The sequence below is a fragment of the Crocodylus siamensis genome, chromosome 14, assembly GCF_052110815.1.
Source record: "Crocodylus siamensis isolate JL-2025a chromosome 14, ASM5211081v1, whole genome shotgun sequence".
NCBI lineage: Eukaryota > Metazoa > Chordata > Crocodylia > Crocodylidae > Crocodylus > Crocodylus siamensis.
The window spans coordinates 9,136,053-9,163,274 of NC_143408.1; the positions used below are offsets into that span (position 1 = coordinate 9,136,053).

The 27,222-nt window shown below is 45.6% G+C and overlaps 1 protein-coding gene across 3 annotated transcripts in view; it reads right to left on the bottom strand.

Moving 5' to 3' along the window:
* ZFR2 (zinc finger RNA binding protein 2) overlaps nucleotides 1-27,222 on the bottom strand; it is a 133,124-nt gene that overhangs the window by 85,845 nt on the left and 20,057 nt on the right. For all 3 annotated transcript variants that reach the window (XM_090027657.1, XM_090027658.1, XM_090027659.1), the window contains exons 2-3: nucleotides 15,547-15,781; nucleotides 8,111-8,225 (exon numbers count right to left, since the gene is read on the bottom strand). In XM_090027657.1, coding sequence (XP_089883783.1) covers nucleotides 8,111-8,225; nucleotides 15,547-15,781 — 350 coding nt within the window. The remainder of the gene's footprint in view (nucleotides 1-8,110; nucleotides 8,226-15,546; nucleotides 15,782-27,222) is intronic.

Here is a 27,222-nt window from a genome sequence, read left to right on the forward strand (position 1 = left end):
GAGAGGAGAGCCAATGCAGAGACATTTTCCTTCAGCAAGCAGGAAAAGAAAAAAACCCCCCATCACTGAAGAACTAGCACTAGGGCCAGAACATTGGTTGGTGTTGAAATATACCCAGCATAACCAGGGAGCTCTTTTGAAGCACTGGTTCAAAAACCTCAAACCGCTGTATACTCAGCTACATGCTGCAGGAGACAGTAAAAGCTGAAGAGGCAGAGGTGACTTTCTGACAGTGAGAGCAAACCTGGAAGGACTAAGAGCAGAAGGTCTTCAAAAAGGGAAGACAAACAACAGCTAGCTCTGAGCACAGTGCCAGCTCAATTGTATTTGGTTATCAGAACTTCCTTTTGCTTGCACAGATCTGAGCCATCTGCTTCTGCGGATGAGTGGGAGAGACCTATCCAGCAGTGAGTCTTCTAGATTGACAAATGCACTCACATATGAGAAACAATTCTTCAGAGAGCAGACAGTTAACCTGTAAAAACCACTGACCCAGGAGGCCACAGAACAGAATACTACAGTTGCATTAAAAGATGACCTGGAATAATTTAACCAATAATATGTTGTTGTTACATATGCTAAGCTATACTGGTCACATTTCATCCTTTAAGAATCAATGCATAGGCCAAGAATATATTCTCCCTTCACAGCATGAACACCAAAAATTAGAGAAGTGCTTTATTTACTTTTATTACCCCACATACACCACACCTTTTCCCCAAAAATCAAATGTTGGAAATTTGGGTGTTTTAAACAAGGAAATACGGTAATAGTAGCTTTTGCAGCATAAGCTCTGCCAGGAGAAAGAGAAAGTAATGTTGTATGACCTGCACAGGGGACAGCACAGGGAGCACATAGGGCTTTTTCTCTCTCTCTCTCCAACAAAGGCTTATGCTGCAGAAGCTGCTACTTACTCAGAAGGAGCCTCTGCCTTGGGGCAGAAGTTCCTGCAAAGCCAGTTGGGTGGTCCCTCAGCTGATTGTGCAGGTGCTGCTGGGCCCTCAGTTGATCTGTCCTGGCTGCTCACCCAGCTTGGCTCAAGAGAAAAGGGATAGAGCAGTGCAGTACCTGCGGACTCCTGCAGCTAGGGGGTTAACACAGCCACAGTGTTTTACTTGTCCCCTTACAGCAGCTGCTGGTAGAGACATAGGAAGCTCACTGAGCGGGTGGGGGGGGCATGCATAGGTGTATGCTGACTACTGTAGATGAGGAAAAAGGAAGTGGGAGGGGCCTGGGGACCTAGGTGAGGGAAAAGGAAAGCTTCTCTCTCTAGACCACTGCTGCCACTGCTTTAGCAGTGTCAGCTCCACTCGTACAGCAACAACGCCATGACCAGCCTTCCTGGGAACCAACCGTGGTGCCCTGTTCACTCCCTCTCCTCTGTACAGACATACTAGGCACAGGGCTATGCCTGCTCTGGCAAAGACATCCTGGGGAGAAGAGAGGGGAGGAAGGAGAAGCACCATTCTGTTTGCTCCACTCACACCCCTCCACCCTCCCAAGAGACCGCTTGGTGCAGTGCTGCCCTGCCCGGTTCCTGTGGCCAGTTAAAGCAGTCCATACTGTGGCAAAAGGCCCAGGGAATGATTCTGGTCCCAGTTCTAGTCGGCACCTGGAGTTGGCATCCTACTCACCCTGCCCTAGTTATGCCACTGGCTGCTGGGAAAATACCAGACCTACCAGTATTTTCAAGGAAAGAGCTTTTTAAAAAAAATTCTGCCCTTCAAAAAACAGTATCTTATTCAGAGGTGTGTTGTATGTAAAAGATACAGTGCAGACTTCTTCTAGGGGGCAGGCAGAAGTGCAGCTACCCACTGTAACTGAGGACACTTTGCAGGAGTTGTTCTGAGTTACATCACTCCCCTGGATCAAGCAGAAGTTCACTGTTGGTTCCTGTGATGGGGGAGAGTGCAGCTGCTGCCTGTCAGCTGGCATCCAGTTTCCTTTAGCAAGGCCCATCCTCTCTCCCAGCCTGCTCCCGTTTCAGAATGGGAGGGGGGGAAGGGAGCGTTCTAGGGGTTCCCCAGCCAATGCTGGGGGGGGGGCGATGCTCCAATACACCCGTCTCACCCTCCAGCGGGGACTGAAAAATCCCCAAACCGAATTCCCTCCATTCCCTTTCCCCCCCTTCCATTCTGAAAACAGCAACAGGCTGGCAGGCAGTGCAGACACAAGTTATAGAAAACTTTTGAAACGTCTTCATCTGAACCCCATTCAAGGAGGGTTCAGATTTTCAACCAATCAGCCGTTTTTGAAGCTGTCTGCAGCCATGCACTTGTTTGTTCACAGCTATAAACTGCTTTCTGTGGCCAGATCAGGCAAAAATTGTCACTTCTGTCTGTGCCCCTAAAGCTTCCACTAATCACTGCTAAAAAGAGAAGACCTGATTGAAAGAACCAATGTCCTCCTATAACATGATTAATTCTATGTTCTTAAAATGACAGTTCAAACCATCATCCCAAATATATTCATTTTTAGGGATCAAACTTAACTTTCAACCATCCTTTTAACACCCGTATCCATCAGTCCTTAGGCAAAATTGTCAGCTGCAGGAGATTTGTTGGAGAAAAAACTTCAGAACTTAATACAAATACTTTCCAGATCCAATTAAAATTATAGCTTTGGCTTTAAAGTATCACAGAGGTCATGAAACTGAAAAAACTGACTTTCATGAGGCACTCTACCAATCACAGGGTTGAATACATAGGATAATAAGAGATTTTGTTCAGCTGAACTGCTGGTTGATAGCAGCGGTTCTCAAAACCCTGCCATAAGTAGCAGGACCCCAGCTGAAAAAACCACTGTTGTACTGACTAAGAACTGAAGGATAAAGATCTTACCTAATTTATCACAAACTTAAAAGTAGACAGGAGCATCCCCTCCTGCCACAGCCACTTTCTTTAGGGACAGCCATTCAAAAAGCCGGAGCCTGAATTGATTCAATCTTTGCAGGTTAGTTTAACCTGTACAGATTGAGCCAATTTGAGAGTGAACTCACTTTTGACTCTGGAAATGCAGGCACATACCTGCAGTAGCTCAAGCCAGATGCTGGGGGGCACTAGAGCGAACCCTTGGCTGGAGGAAAAATAAGTTGAGGGGACGCATGGCCAGGCCCAGGCAGGGCTGACTATGAATGGAGAGGGGTTTAAACCTGCACCCTGGCCTGCAGAGACCCCAGCCAGGGTCCACCTGGAGGGGAAGGGGAGAAGCAGCCCTTGTCAGGGGTCCATGGCCACCCACTCCCACTCACTGGCTGCTTCAATGGCAGGAGTGGGGCCAGGGCCAGATCCCAGTAGCCTGAGGGGAAATGGGGGTTTAATACCCCCATTGCGGGGGGAGGTGGGGTGTGCTTTGTGGGCACCAATAGGCTCTGCTCATGCATCGGGGATCATGAACCTGGGGCTGCAGGGGCCAGATGCCATAGCCTGAGAGAAAAGGGGTGTTTAATCCCCCCACTGCAGGCAGCAGTGGTAGGGGGGCACCGACACAGTGCCCTCAGCTAAGTCCCTCTGAGGAGAGGCCAGCCAGCTGTGGGGAGAGGGGATGTGATCTGGCTGCAAGGAGCAGGGGAGTTGAGGTTAGGTACAGAGCCCAACTCACCAGTGCCTCCTGCTGTGGCACCGTGGCCCAGCCTGGGGTAGCCCCAGGGGGTGTGGATCAGTGAAGGTAAAAAACCTGTCACCTGCTGCCTGCTCACAGTGATACTAGGCACTTGGGATGGGCTGCTGTGGGCCAGGGGCTTGGGCAGTGCAGGGGGAGGCAATGGACCACTGCATCTCGGTCTGGCCCAGCCCCTTGGCCCAGGGGCCTAGGCAGTGACTGGCCCGTGGCAGCCCACCCAGAGCACCTGGTGTTGCCACAAGTAGGCAGTGGGTGACAGGTGTTTCACCTCCCCCCACCAAGATGGCTTCCTCCAGTGCTGCCCGCAGGAGAGGGAGGGGCGAGTTGCGGTGGACCAGTCACTGCCTACACCCCTGGGCCGTGGGGCCAGGTCGGACTGGGCTGCACTCTTAGGTCATTGGGCTGAGCCGCACTGGGTTGCGGTGGGTCCCTTGGCTCCATCTGCTGCTGCCCATGCCCCTGACCCACAGAAGACCACCCTGAGTGCCCGGACCCGCAACCCAGGAGTGCGGCCTGGTCCAGTCTGGCCCCGCAGCCCAGGAGCATAGGCAGTAACTGGATTGTGGCAGCCTGCCCCTCCCAGCAGCAGAGGGAACTGTCACAGCAGGGGGAGGTCCTACTCACGGTGGCGCTGGGTGCTCAGGGTAGGCTACTGCGGGTCCCTCACTGCCTAGGCCCCTGGGCTGTGGGGCCGGGCTGGGCTGCAGTGGTCCACTGCCTGCCCCCACAACCGTCCATGCCCCTGGCTTGCAGCAGCCCACCCCAAGCGCCCAGTGCTGCCACGAGCAGGCAGTGGGTGCCAGGTGCTTCGTCTATGCCCACTGTGATAGTTTGCTCTGTCACTGCTGCTGCTGGGAGAAGGAGGGGGTGGAGAGTATGTTGCAACCACAGCCCACCTGTAAACTGCGGCCCAGCCCAGCCTGTCCTGCCAGAGTAAGAGGCAGCAGCGAGTCAGGCACCATACCTAGTCTTGGCCCCACCCCCCTCCCTGCAGCCAGGTCACATCCCCCTTCTCCACCCCCGCCCTGAGGCCGGCTGGCCACTCTTTGTAGGAACTTGGCCCAGAGCGCTGTGTCAGTGCCCCTCCCACTGCTGCTACCTGCAATGGGGGGATTAAACTCCCCTTCACCTCAGCCTACTGGCATCTGGCCCTTGTGGTCCTGGGTTCACAGCCCCAGGTGTACGAGCAGAGCCTACTGGTGCTTGTGCCATCTCCCCTGTAATGGGGGGATTAAACCCCCACTTTCCATCAGGCTACCAGAGTCTGGCCCCACCCCTGCTCCTGCTGATAAAGCAGTGAGGTGCGTGGGGGGCTGGGGATGCCTGGCAAGAGCTGCTGTCCCCTTCCCAGGCAGACCTGGCAGCACTCCAGAGCAGGGTTTCCCATCCCCACCCTTTTCTCAGCCAGCTGGAGCACTGATAGTGCGCTAAGGAGGAGAAGGGCAAGGCCAACCCTGCTTGGCTGGAACAGACAGCCCAGCCCAGGGCTTCAGAGCATTCTGGGATGCTGAAGGACTCTGATTTAACTTAAACTGAGAAGGGTCTGGGACAGAAGTTGCATAAACCAGTTTGACCCAAATCAGTTAAGTCTGATACTACATTCAACCTACAAGATCTATCTTAAACCAGTTTCAGCAATTCTGAATCTGGTTTATGTGCACTGAATTTATGTTCTCTTACAGGTTTAAACCAGTTTCTGATCAGTTGAACTAATTTATGTGCAACTTCTGTCCCTAGTCTTTCTGGTCTGGCTATGCATGCACTCTTAAAAGAGTCTTGCAGTACCTGACTGAGAACCATTAGCAAATAGAAAAGAAAAGGGGGAATTAGTCAAATGACAACTCATAAGATAGTGCTCTGTAGAGTGGAACTGCACAAAAAAGAATTTTGTTTAGCTGTCTTTGTAAATATTTTTTCTTTTATCCCTGCTGTAAAAGTTACTAAAAATTACCATGATATGTATTTATTACTTATGGAAACTGTTCATCAAACCTGTTATACATTTGTAGAACCCTTGATAAGTCTCTAGCCAAATAATACCCTTGAACAAGTCTTCATAAGAATACATTTTTGTTTGGAATTTTCAATAAAACTGTTGCAACAGCTTTGTTTAAACATAAAATAATTCTGAGTCAGAATGATAACCAATTTTTGCAAAATGAATGACCAAATTTGTTTCTGATGGGAAACGCACAAAGATATAAGAATTTTTAATAAACACAGGATTAATGAGATGCACATTATCTCTGAAACAGCAACAACACAGATTTACTCCTGTAGGCAGAAAAGACTTCAGTTACCATCCCTAGAAATTTAAAACTATTATTTCAGACATATGTAGAAAACTAAATTGTTACAAAAAATGAAATAAAGCAAAAAAAAGAAAAAACAAACAAATTTGCATGAATGTTCGTTTCTATGCTTTTTGTTTTCTGAATAAAATGTAAACTTTCCCTCCGTATTCGGTTATAGTTTTCTCCATAAAAGGGTACTGTTTATTTTATATGAAATTACCTTTTAAAATATAAACATACCCAGAGGCCTCAACAATGGACATGCTTTTCCAGTCATTCAAACAAGACACCTACTAAAGCTATTTTTTCACTTTTCATAGATTTCATAACCATAAGGGCTGGAAGGGACCTTGGAAGATCATCGAGTCCAGTCCCCCACCCAAAGGGCAGGAAGTCAGCTGAGATCATAGGATCCCAGCAAGATAAGCATCCAATTTACCCTTGAAGGTGTTCAGTGTAGGTGCTTGAACCACCGCCGATGGCAGGCTGTTCCAGACCTTGGGGGCTTGGACAGTAAAGAAGTTCTTCCTTATGTCCAGCCTGAAATGGTCTTGTAGTAGCTTTTGACCATTCGACCTCATCATCCCTTGGGGTGCTCTGGTGAACAAACGTTCCCCCAGATCCGGGTGTTCACCCCTGATAAACTTATAGGTGGCCATCAGATCACCCCCAAGCCTGCGCTTTTCCAGGCTAAAGAGCCCCATGGCTCTCAGCCTGTCTTCGTAAGGTCTGTTTTCCTGACCTCCGATCACGCGCGTGGCTCTTCTCTGGACTCTCTCAAGCTTCTCCACATCCTTTTTGAATTGTGGAGCCCAAAACTGGATGCAATACTCCACCTGCAGCCTCACCAAGGCCGAGTAAAGGGGAGAAGGATATCCTGGGATTTGCTTGAGAAGCATCTATGGATGCAAGCCAGCATTTTGCTCGCTTTACTAGCCACAGAATCACATTGCAGGCTCATGTTAATCAATGATGACCCCCAAGTCTTTTTCTTCCGTAGCGCTAGCCAGCGTAGCACTGCCGAGCCTATAAGGATGCTGCAGGTTTTTTTTCCCCAAGGTGGAGAACCTTGCATTTTTCGGTGTTAAACACCATCAGCTTTTCGTCCGCCCATTTGCTGAGCCTGTCCAGGTCAGCATGGATCACCCGCCTGTCTTCTGGCGTGGATGCTTTGCCCCAAAGTTTGGTGTCATCGGCGAACTTGGCCAGTCCGCTCCTGACTCCAATGTCCACATCATTAATGAAGATGTTGAACAATATGGGTTCAAGGACAGAGCCACTGGTCACAGGACACCATGATGAGTGACTTCCATCAATTACTACCCTCTGGGTCTGACCACGGAGTCAATTTCCCAGCCAGCGGATCATGGTGGACCCAAGGCTACAATTGGCCAGTTTCACCAAGAGGTGATCATGGGATACCAGATCTAAGGCTTTTTGAAGTCAAGATATATGACATCAATCTCTTCTCCCTTGTCCAGGTGATAGGTAACCTGGTCACAGAAGGTAATGAGATTGGTCAAGCAAGACCTACCTGCAACAAACCCATGCTGGCTATCCCTTAGGAAGTTGGCATTGGCCAGTCCATTAAGGATGGCCTCTTTAATAAACTTTTCTAAAATCTTCCCCAGGATAGAAGTCAGGCTAATGGGCCTATAGTTAGCTGGATCCACTTTCCTCCCTTTCTTGAAGATAGGCACCACATTGGCCTTCTTTCAGTCTTCGGGCACTATACCACAGCCCCAGGAGTTTTAATGAACACATAATTCATGAAAAGGAATGGAGTTCTAATACTTAAGCTGCATTTCAGATTTCTCTTCAAATTCAGACTATAAGTAACAGTATTTCCAGCTTGGTTTCATCTCTTGGATTTCTGTTTACACTTTATCAGTAGGTGTCATTTTGGACAATTCTCTCAATAAACTGGTATGGTGAAATATTGCTTATATTGCCAGATTATTTTATATCTTGTGTGGTGATATTAGTCTGAAATAACATGAATTAACTATAAAGAACTGGAAAAACACATAACAGACATTAGAGAAAATTTATGGCAACTTCCAATGTTGTTAAAGACTCTAACTGATATTTATCTGAAACAGATACTCTGTTGCCAATAAACCTGTGAACATTTCTAGACCACCGGTATTTGAAAAAAAAAAAGACATAAAAGTCAGGAAAGTTGTGGTACTTACTTGATGGGTAGTAAGAATCTGTGACAGTGTGCTGAGGTTGGGGAGCAGGTGGCTGATAGTACTGTTTGCTCCCATAGCTACTTGCAGATGGAGATCGTCCATAATTGTAATTATCCTGCATATGAAATTTAAACAGAAAACAAGAAAGATAATCAGTACACCACTCAATACTTATAAAAGTCACATGCAAACAAACCTGATATGCATCAGGGCAGATCCAGACAGGGTGCAGTGGCACAGTCACACTCCTCTTTAGCTGTACTACTCATGAGATCTTGGTGCCAGGTCTGGTCAGGTTCCCTGCTTTTGCATTGCTCCAGAGCCTAGGGGGTGAGCACGGCCACCTCTGCTTGTCCTGTCCTTTCCCTGCTTCTGAATTCAGCAGGAAGAGGGAGGGAGCGGAAGAGCAAACATCAGCAGAATTCAACACTTGGCTCTGAAGACACCAAAAAGCAGGGGGTTCATCCAGACCCTGCCCTGATCAGCTGATGAACTCAGAGTTCATTACATAAAACGGCTCTGGCATGTACGGCACGGACAAAGAGAGGGGTGAAATGCCTTGCTCCATTTCTGGATCTGTTACTGAAAGCCATTCTGTACACTTAATGAAATAACTGTCCTAATATCTTTATTTCTGTAAACTGGAAAAATGTCACTTTATTTTAGAAAGATATTTAAAGAGAGTACCACAAATATTCTATAAAGCTTTATTCAGAATGGATCATCCTTGGACTTCAGGACAGAAAAGCTCTGTATGTTCTCAGACCTGCACCTCTTTTGGTTCTCTGGAAATTTGCCTTGATCACATAGCATGTGTTGCGGCATACAAGAATTAGAAATTTTAGGTTTATTTAAACAGAATAGGGCAGAAAAACCCAGACCTCAAAAGAACTTATCCAAAAAATTCTTTAATACCAATTTATTCATACTGGTACCTAAAGCCTTACTTCAATCGCTGATTGAAATGCATTGTGTTAGGTCTTATAAAAATCTATCAAAACCAAAAAGACAACCGCTGCCCCCAAAACTGACACACTCAGGTGTGTAATTATAAAACAAACAACTCAAGCAAAAAATAACAGGCGAGGACAAGGGGGAAAGAAGGACAAACCAATAATGACACATTATCTGTGTACACGTCATATTTTATCAACTGGAAGTACTCTACAGGTGTCATGACAGAAATGAGTCCGGAAAAGGAATCTGAAGGAGATAAAGCATTGACTTTTGTCATTTTTTATAAAGGTATGTTTATGCCATCCATAATAGGTAACAACAGACAAGGCAGGAAGTTATTAGGCCTGTGCGAAGTGGGTAGTATTCGCTTTGGATTTGGCTGATTTGGGGGACAGTGATTTGATTTGGCAATTCAAATCACTGTCCTGAATCGATTCGGCCAAATTTGATTCGGAGATTTGACTGCTGTCAAATCGGCCGCATCCCTTGCCCGCTGTCCCAGCTGCTGGCTCTTTAAAAAAAGAGAAAAAAAGCCCCCACTCACCAGCTGCTGCCAGGCAGGGGGGGATCTCTGCTGCCCCCCACTGCCCTGTGCTGTGTGGGGGGCTCTTCTACAAGCCCCCTGACCCCCACCCGTTCCCAGCCCCCGTGTCTGTCCCACCTCCCGACCCTTTAAAAAAGACCCGACTCACTGCCTCCTGCCAGGCAGGGGGTAATCCCCGCTGTGCCACACTGTGTGTGGGGCTCTGCCATGAGCCCCCAGAAGCCTTGAGGCCACTGCAGCAGCTGGTGAGTGGGGCTTTTTTTTAAAAAAAAAAAAAAAAGTGCCAGGAGCTGAGGCAGGCAGGACAGCCATGAGGGGGCTGGGAGATCAGGTGGGGGCTGAGGGAAGAGGCAGGGGATGGGGCCTGGCAGGGGTCCCCCCATGGTCCCCTTCACCCCCCCCCCCGGCCCCCTACTTACCGGCATGGAGTCTGGGTTCAGCTCTCTGCTGCAGCGAGCTAGGACTGCCTGAATCACCAAAGCTCTCTAAATCTTTTCTGAATAGATTTGGAGAGCTTCAAATAGATACAGACCTTTTAACTGGTCTCCTGATTTGATTCAGATTTGGAGATTCAGCCACCGAATCGGGCCGAATCTCCTCCAAATCGAATCAGCACCCAAAGCTTCTCATAGCCCTAGAAGGTATACAGGCAGCAAACAATGGAAACATTAGCAGAATGAAGGCAGTGATTGCTGCTGTAACTAACAGAAATGATAGCTGGAAAACAGCTACATCAGAAACAAACATTTGTAAAATCATAAGGATTTTGTATTCATGAAAGACTTCAAATCTATTTATTTATTTATAAGATATACAGGAGCATGGGTGGTGATAATGTACCTTTATCGAGATGTGGCAACACTGATATTTAGAGGTTAAGTATAAGATGATAAAATGGTGTTGCTGCTAACACGAGTGCAAAGTATGATGGTTCACTGTTAGTCTGTGAACCATATCTCATTTCAAACAGTTCTATAGAAGAATTTTAAAGCCCGAAAAAGACCATCTAGTCTAACCTACATTTCTAAGTCCATTCAGTTTCACCCAATCATCTCTATACTCCCAATAATCTTAGTTTTGCTGAAGCATTTTGGCCTCATATCCAACCAATGTGAAGACAAAAGTGACACCAATGACCAAGGCCCTTGCAATGGCAGGCTACTCAACTGACAGAATATACTTGGATGATGTTAGCAAATGTTCCATACTTCCCGCTACAAAGGAAGGAAACAAACCCCCAAGGTCCTGCCAATCTGACCTAGGAGAAAATTTCTTCATGACATCAATTTGGCTATCAGTTGACTGTAAATATGGCATATCAGCTGGGCATTTAAAGAAGATTCTCTATACCACCTCTATGGTACTAGTCCACTCCATCTGCATCTCATCTCTAGGTGTGGTCCATGACGGAAGATAACAAACAGGAAGATTCACAAGATTTCATGCCAAAAGGGATTATTCATAGCCATTCAATCTACATTCTGCATATACAGGCTGCAGAATCTCCCAGAAGCTGGATTTTGGAAAGATATGAAAGTCTGCCACCTTCTCTAGTAACTTTTTTCAGGGTTTAATTATCCACTCTAATAAATTATTGCATCTTTTGAGATTTAATTTGTCTAACTTTGATTTCCAGGCACTGGGTCTTGCTCTGCCTTTGTCAGCAAGACTGAAAAGCTACCCCCCACTACCATTAGAGTTATTTTCCTCCCACCCAGATTTAGGTACTCACACATAGTGATCAATTTACCTTATACCTCCTCTTTGATATGTGAATAAATTGGGTTCTTTAAGCTTAACATTGTACAGCTTGCTTTCCCACCCCTGACCAAGTTTCAGAGCTCCACATTTGAATTTTGCCCATTCTTTCACATTAAACTGATAAACTTAATAGTGTTGCAATGCTAATTAAACAGACATGATGACTTCTGTAATTCTAGCCTGCCATTGCAAGGGCCTTGGTCATTGGTATCCCTTTTTATATATCCAAGGGGATAGACAAACATATGTTTTAGCTGCTTTAAAAGGGAAGAGGGAGTTGCTATGAAATGCGCAGCAGCTGTTAGACTGTAACTGCATGATCCTGTACAGATACAAGTTAGCTGAATTACCTAATTTTGACCCCAGGTGAGTAAAGTAGGAGATGTTTTGCTACCCTTGTACAGCTTCAGAACCCATACTGGCATCTTTTTATAGCAATACTCTTGTTGTGTGTATATATACTCGAAGGATAGCATTCAACCTTATTCACAGCAATGCTATGGCAAAACTTGGGTTGCAGTGACTGTGATGAATGCTACTAGTAAAACACGTAGGGCATTTTTACACATGGAGGCACCCGACGCTGTGACACCTGTAGATGTATAAGTGGAAAAATACGTGTCAGCTCTGAGAAAGTGGTGGCGGTGCACTTTTGAACTAACAGACATTGGAGGTGCTTTAGTTCAAAAGTGCATTGCTGCCATTTTCTGTGCACTGACGTGCATTTTACCACTTGTACAACTGCATGTGCTGCAGGTCACCTCAGCTTGCAGGCAGAGCAGACTCGATTAATTGAGTCTGCTCCAAAGTGCTGGGTTGCAGGACAGAAAAGTATGTGTATAAATGCCTGTAGATTTAAAGGACTATTGCATCAGAGTTACGGGCACTATATTTATCTTGGAGAGTTTGCTAGCAATGATATACTTGGCTCAGTAGGCGAGACAGGGAATACTTTAGGGACCAAAAGACATTAGGAACTAACTCATGCAAATTCTCATAACAGAAACAATATAGGCAACAAATCTTTTGAAGTTTAACCCCAAGGGGGAGGAAGCAAAAACTAAACTGGTTCAAAAGCTCTAAAATGACAAAGGGCATAAATCTGCATAAAACTCTAGGCCTACAATAGACTAATTTAAATAAAATATTTAAAGTAACTGATCTTAATCATAATTTAAATCAGCAATCAGAAAAACTTTGTTAATTTACTTTTTGTTTTGCATTATTTTTTTTATTTATGATTTAAGCAACTGTGTCCCTTAACATAAACTTACTGGTATTTGTATTGGACATGTTATGTTTAGAAATGGTGACTGATGCATTTCTTAATTAATAGGTATGACAAGGGGCCAACTCAAGACTACCCTCCTGCATGTGACTGCCTCATCAAGGCTGGCACACACCTGCTGCCACTCCAAGCCTTTGAAGTGTCAGGCACCAAAGATGCTCTGCCACAATACGTTTTGTATTCATGATATGTGCCAAGTTTCATTCGCACAGAAACTGGAGTTCAATTAAAAATGGACATAAACAGTATTTTAGTGTTGTTTTTATTAGTTTATTAAACTAATCTTAAGTATGTTGGATATATTACATTTGAAACAGAATTATTGAACAAATGAAGTATTATCTATGGTTGGTGAATTGATCTGAACTGTCCTTCAAGATTTTAGAACTAGATCTCATCCTCATACTCATTTTCGTTTACTTCATATAAGATTACCTACTTTTTCAGTTACCTCTTGCATAAAATTGTTTCCGATGAGGGGTCAAAGTGGATCCCCACAGGAGTTTCAATTAGTGACCTCAGAAACTCAATTACTCTTGAGATGATGTCCTCCTTTGCTCCTAGCAAACTGTTCTGTTACCCATCTGCTCCTTTCAGAATGCATTACCCAGTCTTAGCAATCCCCACACAATGATTCTCCTCTTAAGTCAATTGTCAATAGATCCACCTGGCTTGAGCTACTAAGCATTTTTTCTTCTGCTGACTGCTATTTTCTTCCAGCTAGTTTTTGTAAGTTGTTCTCTTCAAATGTCTTATCCAGCACCTGAAGACAATTTGATCCTTCAAATTGTGAATATATCCTTTGGATTCTTTTTCTGGTTACAGATTTTCAGTCTTCTTTGTTTCCTTAATTCCCCTTGGCACCTGACTCCTCTGTTTTCTCCAGCAGATTAACTATAGTAATGACCCAGCCTCAGTAACCCAGAAATCCTCTCTCTCTCTGTTGTTTTGCAAGGTGATCAGCTGTTTTTGAAGACCATGTACCTTTTCTTCCATCATGGCTATCAGCTTGCACTTTCATGTAGATACATTCTCCTCTCTCTCTTCAGGCAGACAGCATCCAGTGAAGATCACAATAGCTGGTAACTGTCCAGTTCTTGCTGATGAGGCAGACAGCTGCTGCTTAAGATTTTCTATAAGCAGGCTTATAAACCTAGCCAAACTTAGTCCCACTCCTTGCCAAGGGTTATCAGCAAGTTCACTAGGTCAAGACTATAACCCTGGACCAAAACACTCAAAAAAAAAATTGCATTCCTAAAATCAATCATAAGAAACCCAAAGACACTGATTTACTCAACCACCTGCAAAACACAAGAATGCTCCTCAGGCATTAGTTGAGGCTACTGTTAAAAAAAAGCCATTAAAGTACATTTTCCTTTAAAAAAATGAAATGGCACAATGGAAATTCATAGTGGCCATTTCAGCAGCATACATACTCCCACAATAGCTATCAGCAGAGGGATGTAACTATTGGCAGGGTGTTCTCTGTGAAGAATGATTGCTTCCATGACTCACAGCCCCTTGAACTCAAACCTCAAATTTGTTAGCCTTTCAGACATACTACAAAGCCTATGTTGTAGTTCAGTGGATTGGGAAATTTTAATCTAGATTCTCCTGCAAGAATAGAAGTTTTTTTAGAGAAGAGGGAAGAGGTGATTATGCAATCTTGCCTGCCATATAAGTTGGCATGAAGATCAATTTTTAAAAATGCTTTAATTGTAAAGGTTGCTGGTGTATGGAATAAGCACTTTCTGAGGATTCATAATAGAGGTAAATCAACATAAACTAAGTAAGGACTATTACCTCCTGTGTACAGCATAACAGAACAAAATCAGATAATACTAAGACTATGCCTTTTTAAAAACTACTATATTACTGTAGGGCTCTCCAACTGGGCCTCGGGGCTGCATCCTGTCTACGAAAGTTAACACACATCACCTACCCCCCAACCCTCCCTGGGTTTCTGCCTGACCACCAGTACTCCCATTACTCTAGCCGCAGTGGCAGCTGGAGTCCCTGAGTTAAAGCAGCACAGCAGAAGGCCTCCTGCCCACGTAGCAGTGCCAGTGAGGTGTTTGGGCAAGGGGCTCATGATGCAGGGTTCTCACAACTTTGGGAGTGTTGGAAGTGGGCTGCTTTCACAGTGCAGAGGAGGCTCATGCTACTCACGTGGCAGCACTGGAAGTAGGGGAAACGCCTGTGTGGTGGTGGCAGCGGAGGGCTCAGGTGGCAGTAGGTAGCTCGCACTGCTTGCATAGCTGGAAGACTGCATGCAGAGGGGTCTTAAGGAAACTGTGCAGCCCCTGCAGCATGCAGCCTGCAGGACATGCAACCCAAGACCTGCAACCTGTGCGGTGTGCAGCCCCTAGCTGCTCTGGAGTTGGACAGCCCTGGTTTAGAAAATAAGCATACACCAAGCACAAAGATGCCAACATAAATACACTTTGAAACAAATTCATTTTTTTCCCCACATGATATATCTTCCAATACCAAGGAAGAAAATTCAGGTCATGTAACCTTCATAGCCTTTCATACTGTCTTAACCTTTTCTTTATCTGTAGTTGGATAATAGATTCACTCGCAGTTACATTCAACTCATTGAATAATGGCATCAAGTAGTACAATGAGCTAAACACAGGTGATTTTTTAATTCATGACACTGAGCTGATTGGACGAAATATCTGAAAAGACCTGTTTGTTTCTAATCTACAAATGGAATAAAGAATTATTACATGCTTACTATTATTAGTAGTAGTAATACTATCATCTCACCCTTGATATTCTACACAAGAAAAAGTTTTTCCTGTATGGTTTAATATGAACAGTGTCCATACACGTTACCAAACAACAACAATGATGTCAACAAAAGGGTTCTTGGATTAATACCTGGTAGTTTGGTGCTGTGGTAGGCTGGGGGGTAGGTTCCTGTTGCGGTGTTCTGTAACCATAGTCCGGTCCTGAAGGTGTCTGGTACACTCCATAGACATGAGTAGCAAATGGTCTGGCAGCCTGGGCTGCAGGAGCATAAGATGGTGTTACAGGATGTTCCACCCCAGGAGTTTGCTGAATGGTGTAGCTCGGTACAGTGGTTGGATGTGAATAAGCTGTAGCTGGCGGAGTGCTGTAAAACAAGAAAACATCTTAAAGTCTATAGAAACACAAAACTCTTAAACTGGGACTTGTTTTCAGGCAGAGAATCTACTAACCCTGCATTTTTTTTTCATCATTCAAACTAGCATAGCCTATACATGTTTTAATATTGAAAAAGTTAGTGATGAAAATCAATTCGAGTAACCAAAACTGGACTTAAGGCAAAGTTACATAGGTACGATGCAAAGGACGAAGACACTTAAGAAACACTGCCTTGTTGTACAATCCCATCCCACCACCAATCAACTAGTAGCTTTATTTGGTGAGAAAAGGGGCAGTGATAACTTCCTGATTATAAAAAAGCATTAATTCATCCAAACCAGTAACAAACTTACCCTCTGACTCTCCTCTGAATATTCTAATTTAACATGTCATATATTGAAACAAACTTAGTTGAACACCCTTCGTTGAGCAAGCGTGCAGAACACCCTCTAACATGAGAGCAAAGGATCATATCCTCAATTTATATAAACAAGAGGCAAGCAAAATATGGTCCACGGGCCAGATCCATCCAGCCAGGCCATTCTATCTGGCCTGTGGGGCTCCTAAATAATTTAGAAAATTAATTATCTGTGTGTGGCTGCCTGTCAAAGATGACAGGCGCCAGCAGCAGGACCCAAGGGCAGCCAGACCCACCTGGTTCCACCTCACCCCCAATCCTCCCCCGCCACCAGCCCCTAGCCTGGGGATCCTTTAGCTGTTCCCTGCCTTCCCTCCATCCAAGTGGAAAGCCAGCCAGGGGAGAGGGGAGTGCGGGGAGAACCACCGCAATCAGACCACGATGCAGGGCCCGCGTGGTGCTGACCAGGGTGGGCTAGAGCCAGAGCAGCAGGTGGGGAAGTGGCGGGGAGATGGCAGGAAGCAGCAGCAGGCAGAAGAGCAGTGTGGGGGCCATGGAGAGTGGTGGGAGCAGTGTAGGGAGTGGCCGGCGGGTTGCACAAAGCAATGGTGGTGGCAAGGGTACTGAAGGAAGTGGCGGTGGGTGTGGGGAGTGGCAGCTGGCGTGGCAGCGGCTGCAGCTGGGAAGCAGCAGCAGCACCAGCAGCGGTGGGCAGGCATGTGGGAGGAAAATCATGGAAGTGATGGGACAGTGGCACCTGCAGGTGGGAGTGCAGAGCCCGTGCTGATGCCCTGGGACTGGCAAGAATACAATCTGGGCATGAGGTATCATGTGAGGCTTGCACACCGCTGTATCATGTGAGGCTTGCACACAGTCCGCACGAGCTGCATGCAATGGTGTCCGCAGCCCAGCCCCATCTCTCCCGCTGCACCCACCATAACCCCACATCCTCCCACAGCCCCCACCCCAACCACATACACCTACCCACTCACCATACCCACACACACTCCCCAACCATAACCCCCACATACATCCCCTTACCGCCCACGTGCAATATATAGGAGTAGGACTGTATTTTGAGCTATTATGCAATCACCTCCAGATACACTTTGGAAACATACATAAATTAATATAAAATATTCTTAAATAAAATTAAAATAAGTTACAGTAGATGTTTTTGTATATAGTAGGTTGTATATGATTATTTTTTCTGTTTCAAGATTGCAGCACCCTCCCTCCCAAAAGGAGTACTTGTGGGAAAAGGGGAGGTACTTCCAGTGGCAAAGGTCAGGGGACGGGGGCATGACTTCTGGTCCCAACATGGCAGCTGGGATGGGGCTACCCATGCAGCCCTCAACAGCTCACCAAAACTTAATCAGCCCTTCAGCCAAAATAACTGCCTGCCCCTGATGTAAACCATCTGAAGATCTGTCCCAAAACAACATGGTTTGGGTCCTAAAGTTTATCTTCCGTTGCTGGTTATTTCTCCCATAAATTTCATTTCTTAAATTTATACATTGATTATTTCATAACCTTGTATACATTTTTTGTTTTAAATTCACATATATTTTCTTGGCAACATGTCATCACCAGATGGGCTTAGAACAGATAATAACTAAAGACTAACAGACAACATTTAAGCAAGGAGACCCTATATTGTAAGGTTGTTGAAGAAGGATGCTACTGTACTTTCTTATCTATGCTATTTATATAGCCCCCAACAGCAAAGTATCCAAAGCTCATCACTATCTTTGATAATTCATCCTTGTAAACCTACTTTAATGTTATGGGAGCACTGCTGTCCACATTTTAAAGTCTCCTTCTTTCTTTCTCTCTCCTTGAGGCAAAAGACTAGAGAAAAGTGTACTGAGATAGTTACACATAAATGAACAACTGCCCTTCAAAGAAAATATCTGGGAATAGAATAATCAAGGTATAAACTTCTAGGTTTGGGCAGATTTACCTTGATACAATGTGTTGCATTTTATAGTCATAACTTTTTCCTTCCTCAGCACAGCTTGGGTTTTCCTAGGATGTCTATGGCTTAAGTCAGGTGTTGGCAAGACATGGGCCAAGGAGCTAGAGGCTTCTGTGGCATTCCAGCGGTGTGGGGCCTTAGTCGGGGTGGAAGGCAGGCAGGGAGAAATAGTCACGGCACACCTAGTTCTTGCCTACCTTGGACCTAAGCTGAGTCATTCCATCTCACTGCCAGAATATTTTTTTCCCCAACAGCTGTCTTAAATACCCACAGGGGAAGAAATGGATCCTAGGTCTCCCATAACCCATGGTAGAGCTCTACCCATTGGTTCATCCAGCTTCTCACTATACAACCACCCCAGGGATTTCAGATACCATACCACCAACAAGACTGTATTTTTCCATGAATGCCCTTTTCCCATGAATTGGCACGAACAGACACCAAATGTATTTATTTTGAATTCAACATTACTTTTTTTTATTTTAAATAGCATATCTGGCCATCTGTCCTCCCAAATATATTCCCAACTCTGTAGAAAGTCTATATTCTTCTCTGTTTGATATATTTAAGTGTTACATAGTATGAGCTAAATAAGTCATTGTATATTGAAATTCAATCATCTTCCTTTTTAAAAACTGTAATAATTGAGATAAATTGTACCATAGAGGTTAGCTAACTATTTAACAGTTTAGAATTATCCTTGAGCCCTGTACGAGTCACGTATGAGTCCTTCAATGTAAATGTCAACCAAGATAAGGCATGCTTCTGACCTAATTCCTCATCAGCACTTCACGCTTACATTTTTACAAAGCATCCATATGTGTATAAGTATTTTTGAATGCCTGAACTTACTGAAAGCAAATTAAAACACTATGCTTAAAAATATCTCTAAGTAACAAGTATGTAACCAAGAGTAGCCATTTCACATACCTTTGGGGTAACATTTAGAAGCTGGGGAGAACTGTATAACAGTAAAGTTTTTGGATATATGGATTTCTCTTTTTTGTATGGTCCCTAAATAAAAAAAAAAAAAAAGAGCATCCACAATGTGGCTCACAGGCCAGTTGTTTTAATTAATATTATTTTTAAAAGTATTGGTACACTGATGTGTGACAATTGGGTTTCCCATGTTAGCACATGAAGAAGCAGTGTCTCCCAAAGACAGCATCCCAAACCCCACTTCTACTTCTTTGTGAAATGTCACTTGCCAGTAACTAGAGTTAAGATTCATTATCTGCATGCACATTCTCATCCCAAACCTTTGATTAGAGACCTTTCCCCTTAGCAGTGCCGGTAAAATACACTCTAGTTGCCCCTTCCTTCTATTCCCCACACTGAAGGGACAAAGGGTGGTATGCTTCCCACTCCTCAGCTTCCTCTCAACCAGAGTCTTATACGGTACGTGACTCTGAGGAAGTGAGAAGGCAGCGAGATATGAACATATGTGAACCATATATCTTGAAGAACTCTAGTTACTGTTAAGTAATTTATTTTTCTTGCAAGTAACTTTTTACATACACATTCTCACTATTGTTGATTCCAAAACAGTGCCCACATACAATGGAAAGTTTGCCTTGCAGTTCTCTAGACAAAAAGCAACCACAGGACTGCCCTACTGGATGAAGCACCTATTCTAGAGGCTTTTGTGATGGCATAATGCTTAGTAAACATATCATTTGAGCTCCAAGGGCACGTGTAGACGAAACAAGGGGCATGTGTGCACGGCACTTTAAAGCGGGTTAAATGCCTTTGCCCTGCTATAACGGTGTTGGTGTTGTATTGCAGGCATTGGCTGTGTATTACATGTTAATTTCAGCCGCTTTAGCACATTCGGTGGTGTAATGCACCTTAAATGACTTTGTGGCGCAGCAAACTAAAACATTTACGAGGAGTTTTAGATTGCTGCCCTATAGTTGCGGAGCAAAATACCGGGCTCCGTGCGACTCAGGGACTGTGCAGGCAGCCCACTGCAGGCAGCAGCCTGGCAAGGCAGGCTCTGCCCACAAGAAGTAGGGAGTCTGATCTGTTTTTTTTCCCCCTGGAGCCTGACTCCCTGCGTGACCTGTGTGGGGACCTGGTCCTTTCCTCCATGGCTGCAGTGACCCCTGGGACTGCCCAAGATGGGTGCCACCTAGGGGTGGGGGGGTGCTACTACTGCAGAGGGAAGCACCCGCCCCTCCCCACCCCTGCCTAGGGCCCAGGGACTCCGCCACCAGCCGGCACTGCCCTCCCCTCCCCGCCCCGCCACCGGAGAGGCAGCTAAGACACAGGTGTACATGACACAGGGTTCACAGCACACTTTTATTCAGCCTGATATCCAGTTGGATGGATTTTCAGAAAGAACAGTTCCCACAGAGACAGCAGGATAAGGCTCTTCCGACACTGACAAAGTGTAGTGAAGCCCCAGTTCAGGAGCAATTAGGCTTTGAGAGGAACACCAGCAAATTTACATGCTCGGCCAGATAAAAATCAGCGATGATCACCTTGGTAGGAACACTGGGTGGCTCCTTGAAGTTACCTTATTTGGATAGGCTATAGTTGGGATCTACAATGGATATTACACACTCTCCTTGTTGATGTAACTGCCTGTAACAGAGAGCTTGGGATCCTCTGTCACTTTTAGGGAGAAAGAGCTTAGGGAGAGCCCTAGGTGAGGAGAAGACGCTGAGGCAGAAGCTGCAGCAGATCTGGCCCAGGCAAGCAGGACCTCTGAGCACTTAGTGCAGAGCTAATTGTTCTGCAGTAGCACAGTAGCACAATGGGGGCCTGTTGCAGTGCTAACTGCTCCGCAGCATAACTCTAGGTTGGAGCCCTGCAGGGACAAGGCATTGCTGTAGGTGGACTGGCAGAGAGACCAGTTACTGAGCCTAATTAGAGGGCACCTACAGCCAACCCTGTGGAGCCACCTGACAGGAAATGGGTAGGGCCAGGGGGAGAGATAAGCCAGGGTCAAAGCCGGAGGCTGAACAGGGAAGACTTCTGCGGTGAGATACCTGTGGCTGAGAGGCAGACTAAGCAGGTTATGCCTGGAGGCTGACCTACTAAGCTACAGAGCGAGAAGCTCCTGGCCATGGACTGTAGGGAAGGGCTCTGCTGATCTCTGGAATCTCCTAAAGATGCAAGTAAGATGCCAACAAACCCAGGGCAAGGGGAGATAGGGCTGCTCTCACAATAAGCTACTGATAATGTTTGGATTTAGCATGGGTTTAGTTTGTCACAACCAATACGCTTATTCCTTTGCTACAATTTAATCTGGAGTTTTGGGACTATTAGGATTGGAGGAGGTCCCAACAATGGCTGAGACCAGTAGGGGTTTGGGGTCCAGGATACAGTACATTTTGAGAAAGCAGGATGTAGCTGAGAAGAACAGAGCCAGGGGAGGCTGAGCATCTGGCACAGGGCAGAGGTGGGCCTGGGCATCCAGACAGAGAGAGACTAGGAAAAGTCAGTGCCCAGAGTGGGGCAGAGGTGGACCCAGGCCCAAGGTGATCAAAATAAGAGCTGGTGCCTAGAAGCCGGGCCCAATAAAGCAGGCCTGAGCTAAAAGGCCCAGCTAGAGAAAAGGGGTGGAGCCTGAGAAGGCCAAAGATGATGGTACAGCGACATCTGTAAGACATGGATATGGTGTAAGGGGCAGTCGGAGCCACATATTTGCTCCTTAAGGCTACAGGTGCCCTGGGGCACAGATCTGCCTACGCAGTGCAAGGACAGGATTGAGGCCAGCAGAATTCGGGAGGGACCTTTAGGCAGCCTCCCTTTCAATCAAGGTGTGGTGGGTGAGGAGGGGAGGGTATCTTGGAGGCAGGGGAATGTTCCAGCCACCCCAGGGGCATGACCTGATTATAGTGCCATAAGGAAGACTGTCTTCGTAAATAAGTGAAAAAGGGGACACATTGCCATAGGCTCAAGTAGTACTATCATCACTGACACAATAACCAAATTCAAGTCTTGCTGTTGAACAGAGTTCCTGGCAATGGGAAAAACTTTAGTCAAGTGCTTGAGAAATCTGAGAACAGCTGGGTAGGAAAATAGATGCTATCAACTGACAAACAAAAGGCCAAAATAGCAACCAGATACACTCCAATTAAGCTTATATGGAGACTGGTTTGAGCTAAAAAAAAGAGTCAAGGGGAGGGGTGAACACATCTGTATTTAATGTCCTTTACTTAACACAAAATGGACAACCTAGCCTACTTTGCGTATGTACATCTGGTGGAGTCTTTTTGCTATGAATGGAATATTTCTAAGCTCTGCAGAACATTCTTCTTTCACCTACAAGACTCATGCATGATCCAGGTTATGAGATAAAGGAAGTGTGTTTCACCCTGACCTACTCTTACTGTCCTGGGTTAGCAGGTCTGGGATTAGTGAAAGTGTCCTGGGATCCCTCACTGAGAGGCATAGATCATCTATACCAGCATTTTTCAACCTCTTTTGCATCATGACCCATGTGTAAACATCAATGGTCAGTCCTGATCCAGTGCCCCTCACTCCTGACTTGCTGCCCCCCAGCCCCACAGGGTGGTGGTGGTGGGGTGGGGTGTGTGGGGGGGGTAGAGACAGCAGGGGTGTGTAGAAGGTGGGGCGGAGGGGGCAGCAAAGAGTTTATCAGGCTGGAACTCTTCCAGCCTACAAGGGAAAAGCCACAATTTCTCATGTTTTTCTCCTTTAAAGGAGAATCCATTCTCGTTCGTGACTCTTCCCTATATTCATGTGACCCACAGGCTGAGAAATGCTGGTCTATACTAAAGTTGCCTCAGCCATATGTGGGCTATAATGATTATCCAGGCAGAGTCCTGACTCGCCTTGCAGAATCCAGGATTAAAGGTGTGGGTAGAAAACTGTATAGAAGGGCTTCTCCCTATGCAATCAAGAATACATCTGACAAGGAGTCAGCACTGAGGTTTCCCCTGGAACAAAAGGACTAGTACTTTCTCTTTCCATCATTCACACACTTCTACCCACGCGCAGTTCCAGTCTACAAAAATGAAGCTGAGAATGATGTGGACAAATTGGAGAGAGTCCAGCGGAGGATGACAAAAATGGTATGGGGGCTGGGCGACATAACTTCTGAGAAGAGGCTGAGGGAACTAGGCTCATTTAGTCTAGAGAACAGGAGACTGAGAGGACTTAACAGCAGCCTTTAACTACCTGGGGGTTTGAAAGAGGATGGAGCTAGACTGTTCTCAGTGGTGGCAGATAACAAAACAAGGAGGAATGGTTTCAAGTTGCAGCAAGGGAAGTTTAGGATGGACATTAGGAAGAATTTTCTCACTACGAGGGCAGTAAAATACTGGAATAGGTTATCCAAAGAGGAGGTGGTGGAAGCTCCATCCTTGGAGGTTTTTAAGACCCAGGTAAACAAACCTTTGGCTGGGATGATCTAGTTGGGGCTGGTCCTGGTTTGAGCAGGAGGTTGGACCAGATGACCTCCTTAAGTCCCTTTCAACCCTCAATTTCTATGACTCTAAGTTTTTGACCCACTCATGGTAGAGGGAGATGACCCTGCTGAGGTGATCTCCCTTGGTATTTTTTGAGGAAAGTGTACAGTCAACAAGCGTATCTAGTGGCATACACACCAGTACTACAAATTGCTGGCTTACCTGCACAAAAGGGAAAATTTGTAGTTGCCACACACATCACTATGACTGCAGTGTTATCCATATTGACCTGAGCATGGAACCAAAAATGCAATGACGAACAGTTTTGCATGATCCCTTTACAATCCTGAGCTTTAAATAATGATGTGGATTGACTTCTTCAGCATCCAGAGACCCTATATCTGTGGATTAGATGTAGGCACTCTAACCTAACATAAAAGTAACTATGGTCATGGGTATGGACAAATGAGGGCATGAGAATACTTCCTTGCCTACAATGGTTGAGTCTCTCTACCATGCAAGGAAGCGAAGGACTTAAGGAGGAATTATGACTGTCTTGTTTAAGGAGTTTCTCTTGTCCAGGTCTGCAGCTCTCTGACAAAGTCCAGTACATGGTGTCACTGGTACAAGAGGCTATGTGCCACAAGAATTAGAGATGTCTCCTTGCTGTTATTAAAAGGCACTTCTCAAATGACAGGACAAGCTTTTCTAGGAAGAGAATCTGGTGGAAGCTAAGCCTTTATTGACACCAAACTCAAAGTAGTCTCTGCTTCTGTATGACGACCAGAATTGAGTTCTGCAAGTTGATCATCAGGTCTCTTCAAAGGTGGCTGCTTAATTAGCCAGTCACCCAAATAGGTGAACTGCACTCCATTGTCTTCAGAGGTGGATAGCTAGTACCAAGAGGGCCTTAGTAAACATTCTTGGAGCCAAAGACACTTTATTAGTGGTACTCCTAACTCACCATGAAATAGAGCCACTTTCTGTATGAAGGAAATAAGCATTTTGTACCTAGAAAAATGAAAACCAATCCCCTTGTTTGTAGGGATGATGTATAACTGCAAGAGTTAGTCTCCTGAACTTGAGCTTGTGAATGAAAAGCACTAATGTTTTATGTATGTATGTATGTATGTATTTAGCTATTTATTGTTAAGGTCCAAGACTGGTTGCCTCCTTCTTAGAACTATTATAGAACCATATTTTGATATCAATTCCCCCTGAGATGTATGGAAACTCTTTCTATGGCTCCTGGAGCCAACAATAAGCAGAACCTGAGCTTGAGCAAGCTCCTATAAGAGTAGCCCCTGAAAAGGGATGAGGCAGGGAAATGTGAGGAAGGTAGAAACAAGAACTTGATATTATTATACCTTGTTTACCAATATGTCTAGGATTCATTAGTCCAACTTAATCTGGCCCAGGTGGAATGGCAGCAGGCTAAACAATTGTGAAAAGGAGGCTGGTAGTGGTCCTTTCATATTTCCTGACTGCAACATCAAATCCCGTCTGACGTCAAGGAACAGTAACAAGGACCAGCGAACAGCTGTTTGAGCATGTGGAATGCTCTAGTGTTTTATAAGGGGTCATCAGCATGAAATAGCAGCAGCAGCGCTACAGAAAAGGCAGAAGTTTGACTGAAAATCACAACAGTACTTACTATAAGGCCTGAACTTCTGCTTAAAGTATATCGACCCTTAGGAAGCACAACGTAACTCTGAAGTTCAATTGTCTGTAGCATCTCATTTGTTTTTTCATTGAAGTGGTTTAACTCTTCAAAGTGAAGATCCTCAACTGTGACTTGAACCAGATCTCTGGAGCCATGACTGCCTCTTTACCACTGCTAATACCACAGATTCAAAAAGACTATCAAATATCTTTTGGGTTATCTTTGAGACGTACTGCCTTTAGAGACCAGTAAGAATAGGGTATCCATAAGCTCTGTGGAGAAGGTACTTGCCAGATCAGTAATGTGCTTCTTTTTGCAAAAATGATAACGTGCAAGGAACACTAAGTAGTTTCCAATACTTTTGCAATGGGACCCCTGACTTGATACAAACCCCCCATTAGGTGAGAGATTCAGTTACATCACAGCTAATTTTAGGGATAAAATAACCCACCCTTAATAATTAGGGGAAACACTACAATGGAACTGGGGAAGACAAAAATATAACACTTTTCTCTTTCACCCCAGCCAGGGCTTACTTCACAGTCTGGAGGTGGTTTGTCATTCTCTCTGTAACAAACTCTTCCTCTTCCCCAGAGATCTCCGCTTCCCACAGCAGGTTGGCTCTGCAGCACTGCTCCAGCTTTTTCAGCTGCTGTCCTTCCACCTCCACTCTCTGGGGCTTCACACCAGGAGGCTTCTTGCAGGCTGGCAGGCATTCACAGAGGCACAGGTAGGCACACACAGGCACGTGCACACTGTAGCTACCCAATTTATATCTCCTTCCCTCCCACCTCCATCTTCAAGAACAGTGGTCACCAACCAGTGGATCTCAATCCACCGGTATACCTTGGAGCTTCTTGCGGTAGATCTTCAAGTTGATCGGAGGCTGGGGTGGAGGGGCTGAGTGCCCACATGAATGCATGCACACACCCCAGCCCAGCAGGTCAGTCCGTGGGGGAGGGAAGGGGCGGGGACTAGATCAAGGTCCCCATGGTGAGGGACAGTGCCGCAGAGGCAGGAGCAGGGGTAAATTGAGTGGGGCCCCGGCTGGGTGGGACTTGCCTGCTGGGGAGGTGAACCCCCAAATAATTCTTTTCTCTCTCTGCCTCAATCTGCATCCCCCTCCCCTCCCCTCCCCACAGACTTACCTGCTGGTCAAGGAGGGGTGGGGTGCTAGATCTTGGGTTACTTTTAAATGCCAGAGGTGATCTCCTACTTAAAAAGGTTGGAGACCACTGTTCTAGAAAGAGCCAGAGTTCTCCAGAAAAGTGAGTGCCATTAGCCAGGCCTCACCCAAACACTCTGCAATCTAGCTACTAACCCTTTCCCTGATAGACAAAACCCATCTAAGGAAGAAACCCTTTCAACATATAACATCCAAACAAACAATACAACCACACAGTCAACGCAACTATATTGGAGCTGGGTCAAGAATTCAAGCTTTTTCCAACGTCACATCTCTATCCACCCATGGCAATTTGAACTGTTTTGCTTTCTCATTTGTGATTGTGACAAACAGAGAAGGAGAGGTGTAAACACTCAACTCCTCTTGATACCAGCTTCTATATAAAACCACTTAGCCCAGTAAAACCTCAATTGAACCCTCCCATACAAAGAACACGTCCTGAAGACAAAAGCAAAGGTGAGCAGTTGGAACAACACTCAATATAAGCTCACTAACCCAAAATTGGGGGAGCTTGCCCCTCAACCATCCCAACAACTGCCTTGGCTCTCAGCTTCCCTTCTGCCAGGTATTCACGCCATGTATGGGAGATATCCATACAAAGTGCCTTGCCCTTATTCTGAATGATAGCTGCTGATGCATCACAGGATGTCTGAAGCCTACCAGCCTAACCAGCGTGTACCTGCTAGGCGGCATTGCTCCGCCTGACATCAGAAGAGCAGTGGCCACCAGGACAGAACAACTGAGACAAACTCAAGCTGTGAGACACCCGCTATATGACCATCCCACAGCACACACATCTGAAGTCATGCAGGTGTTCTTCACCAGCATCTAACCTATTGATGCCACACCTAAGGAGACAACTAC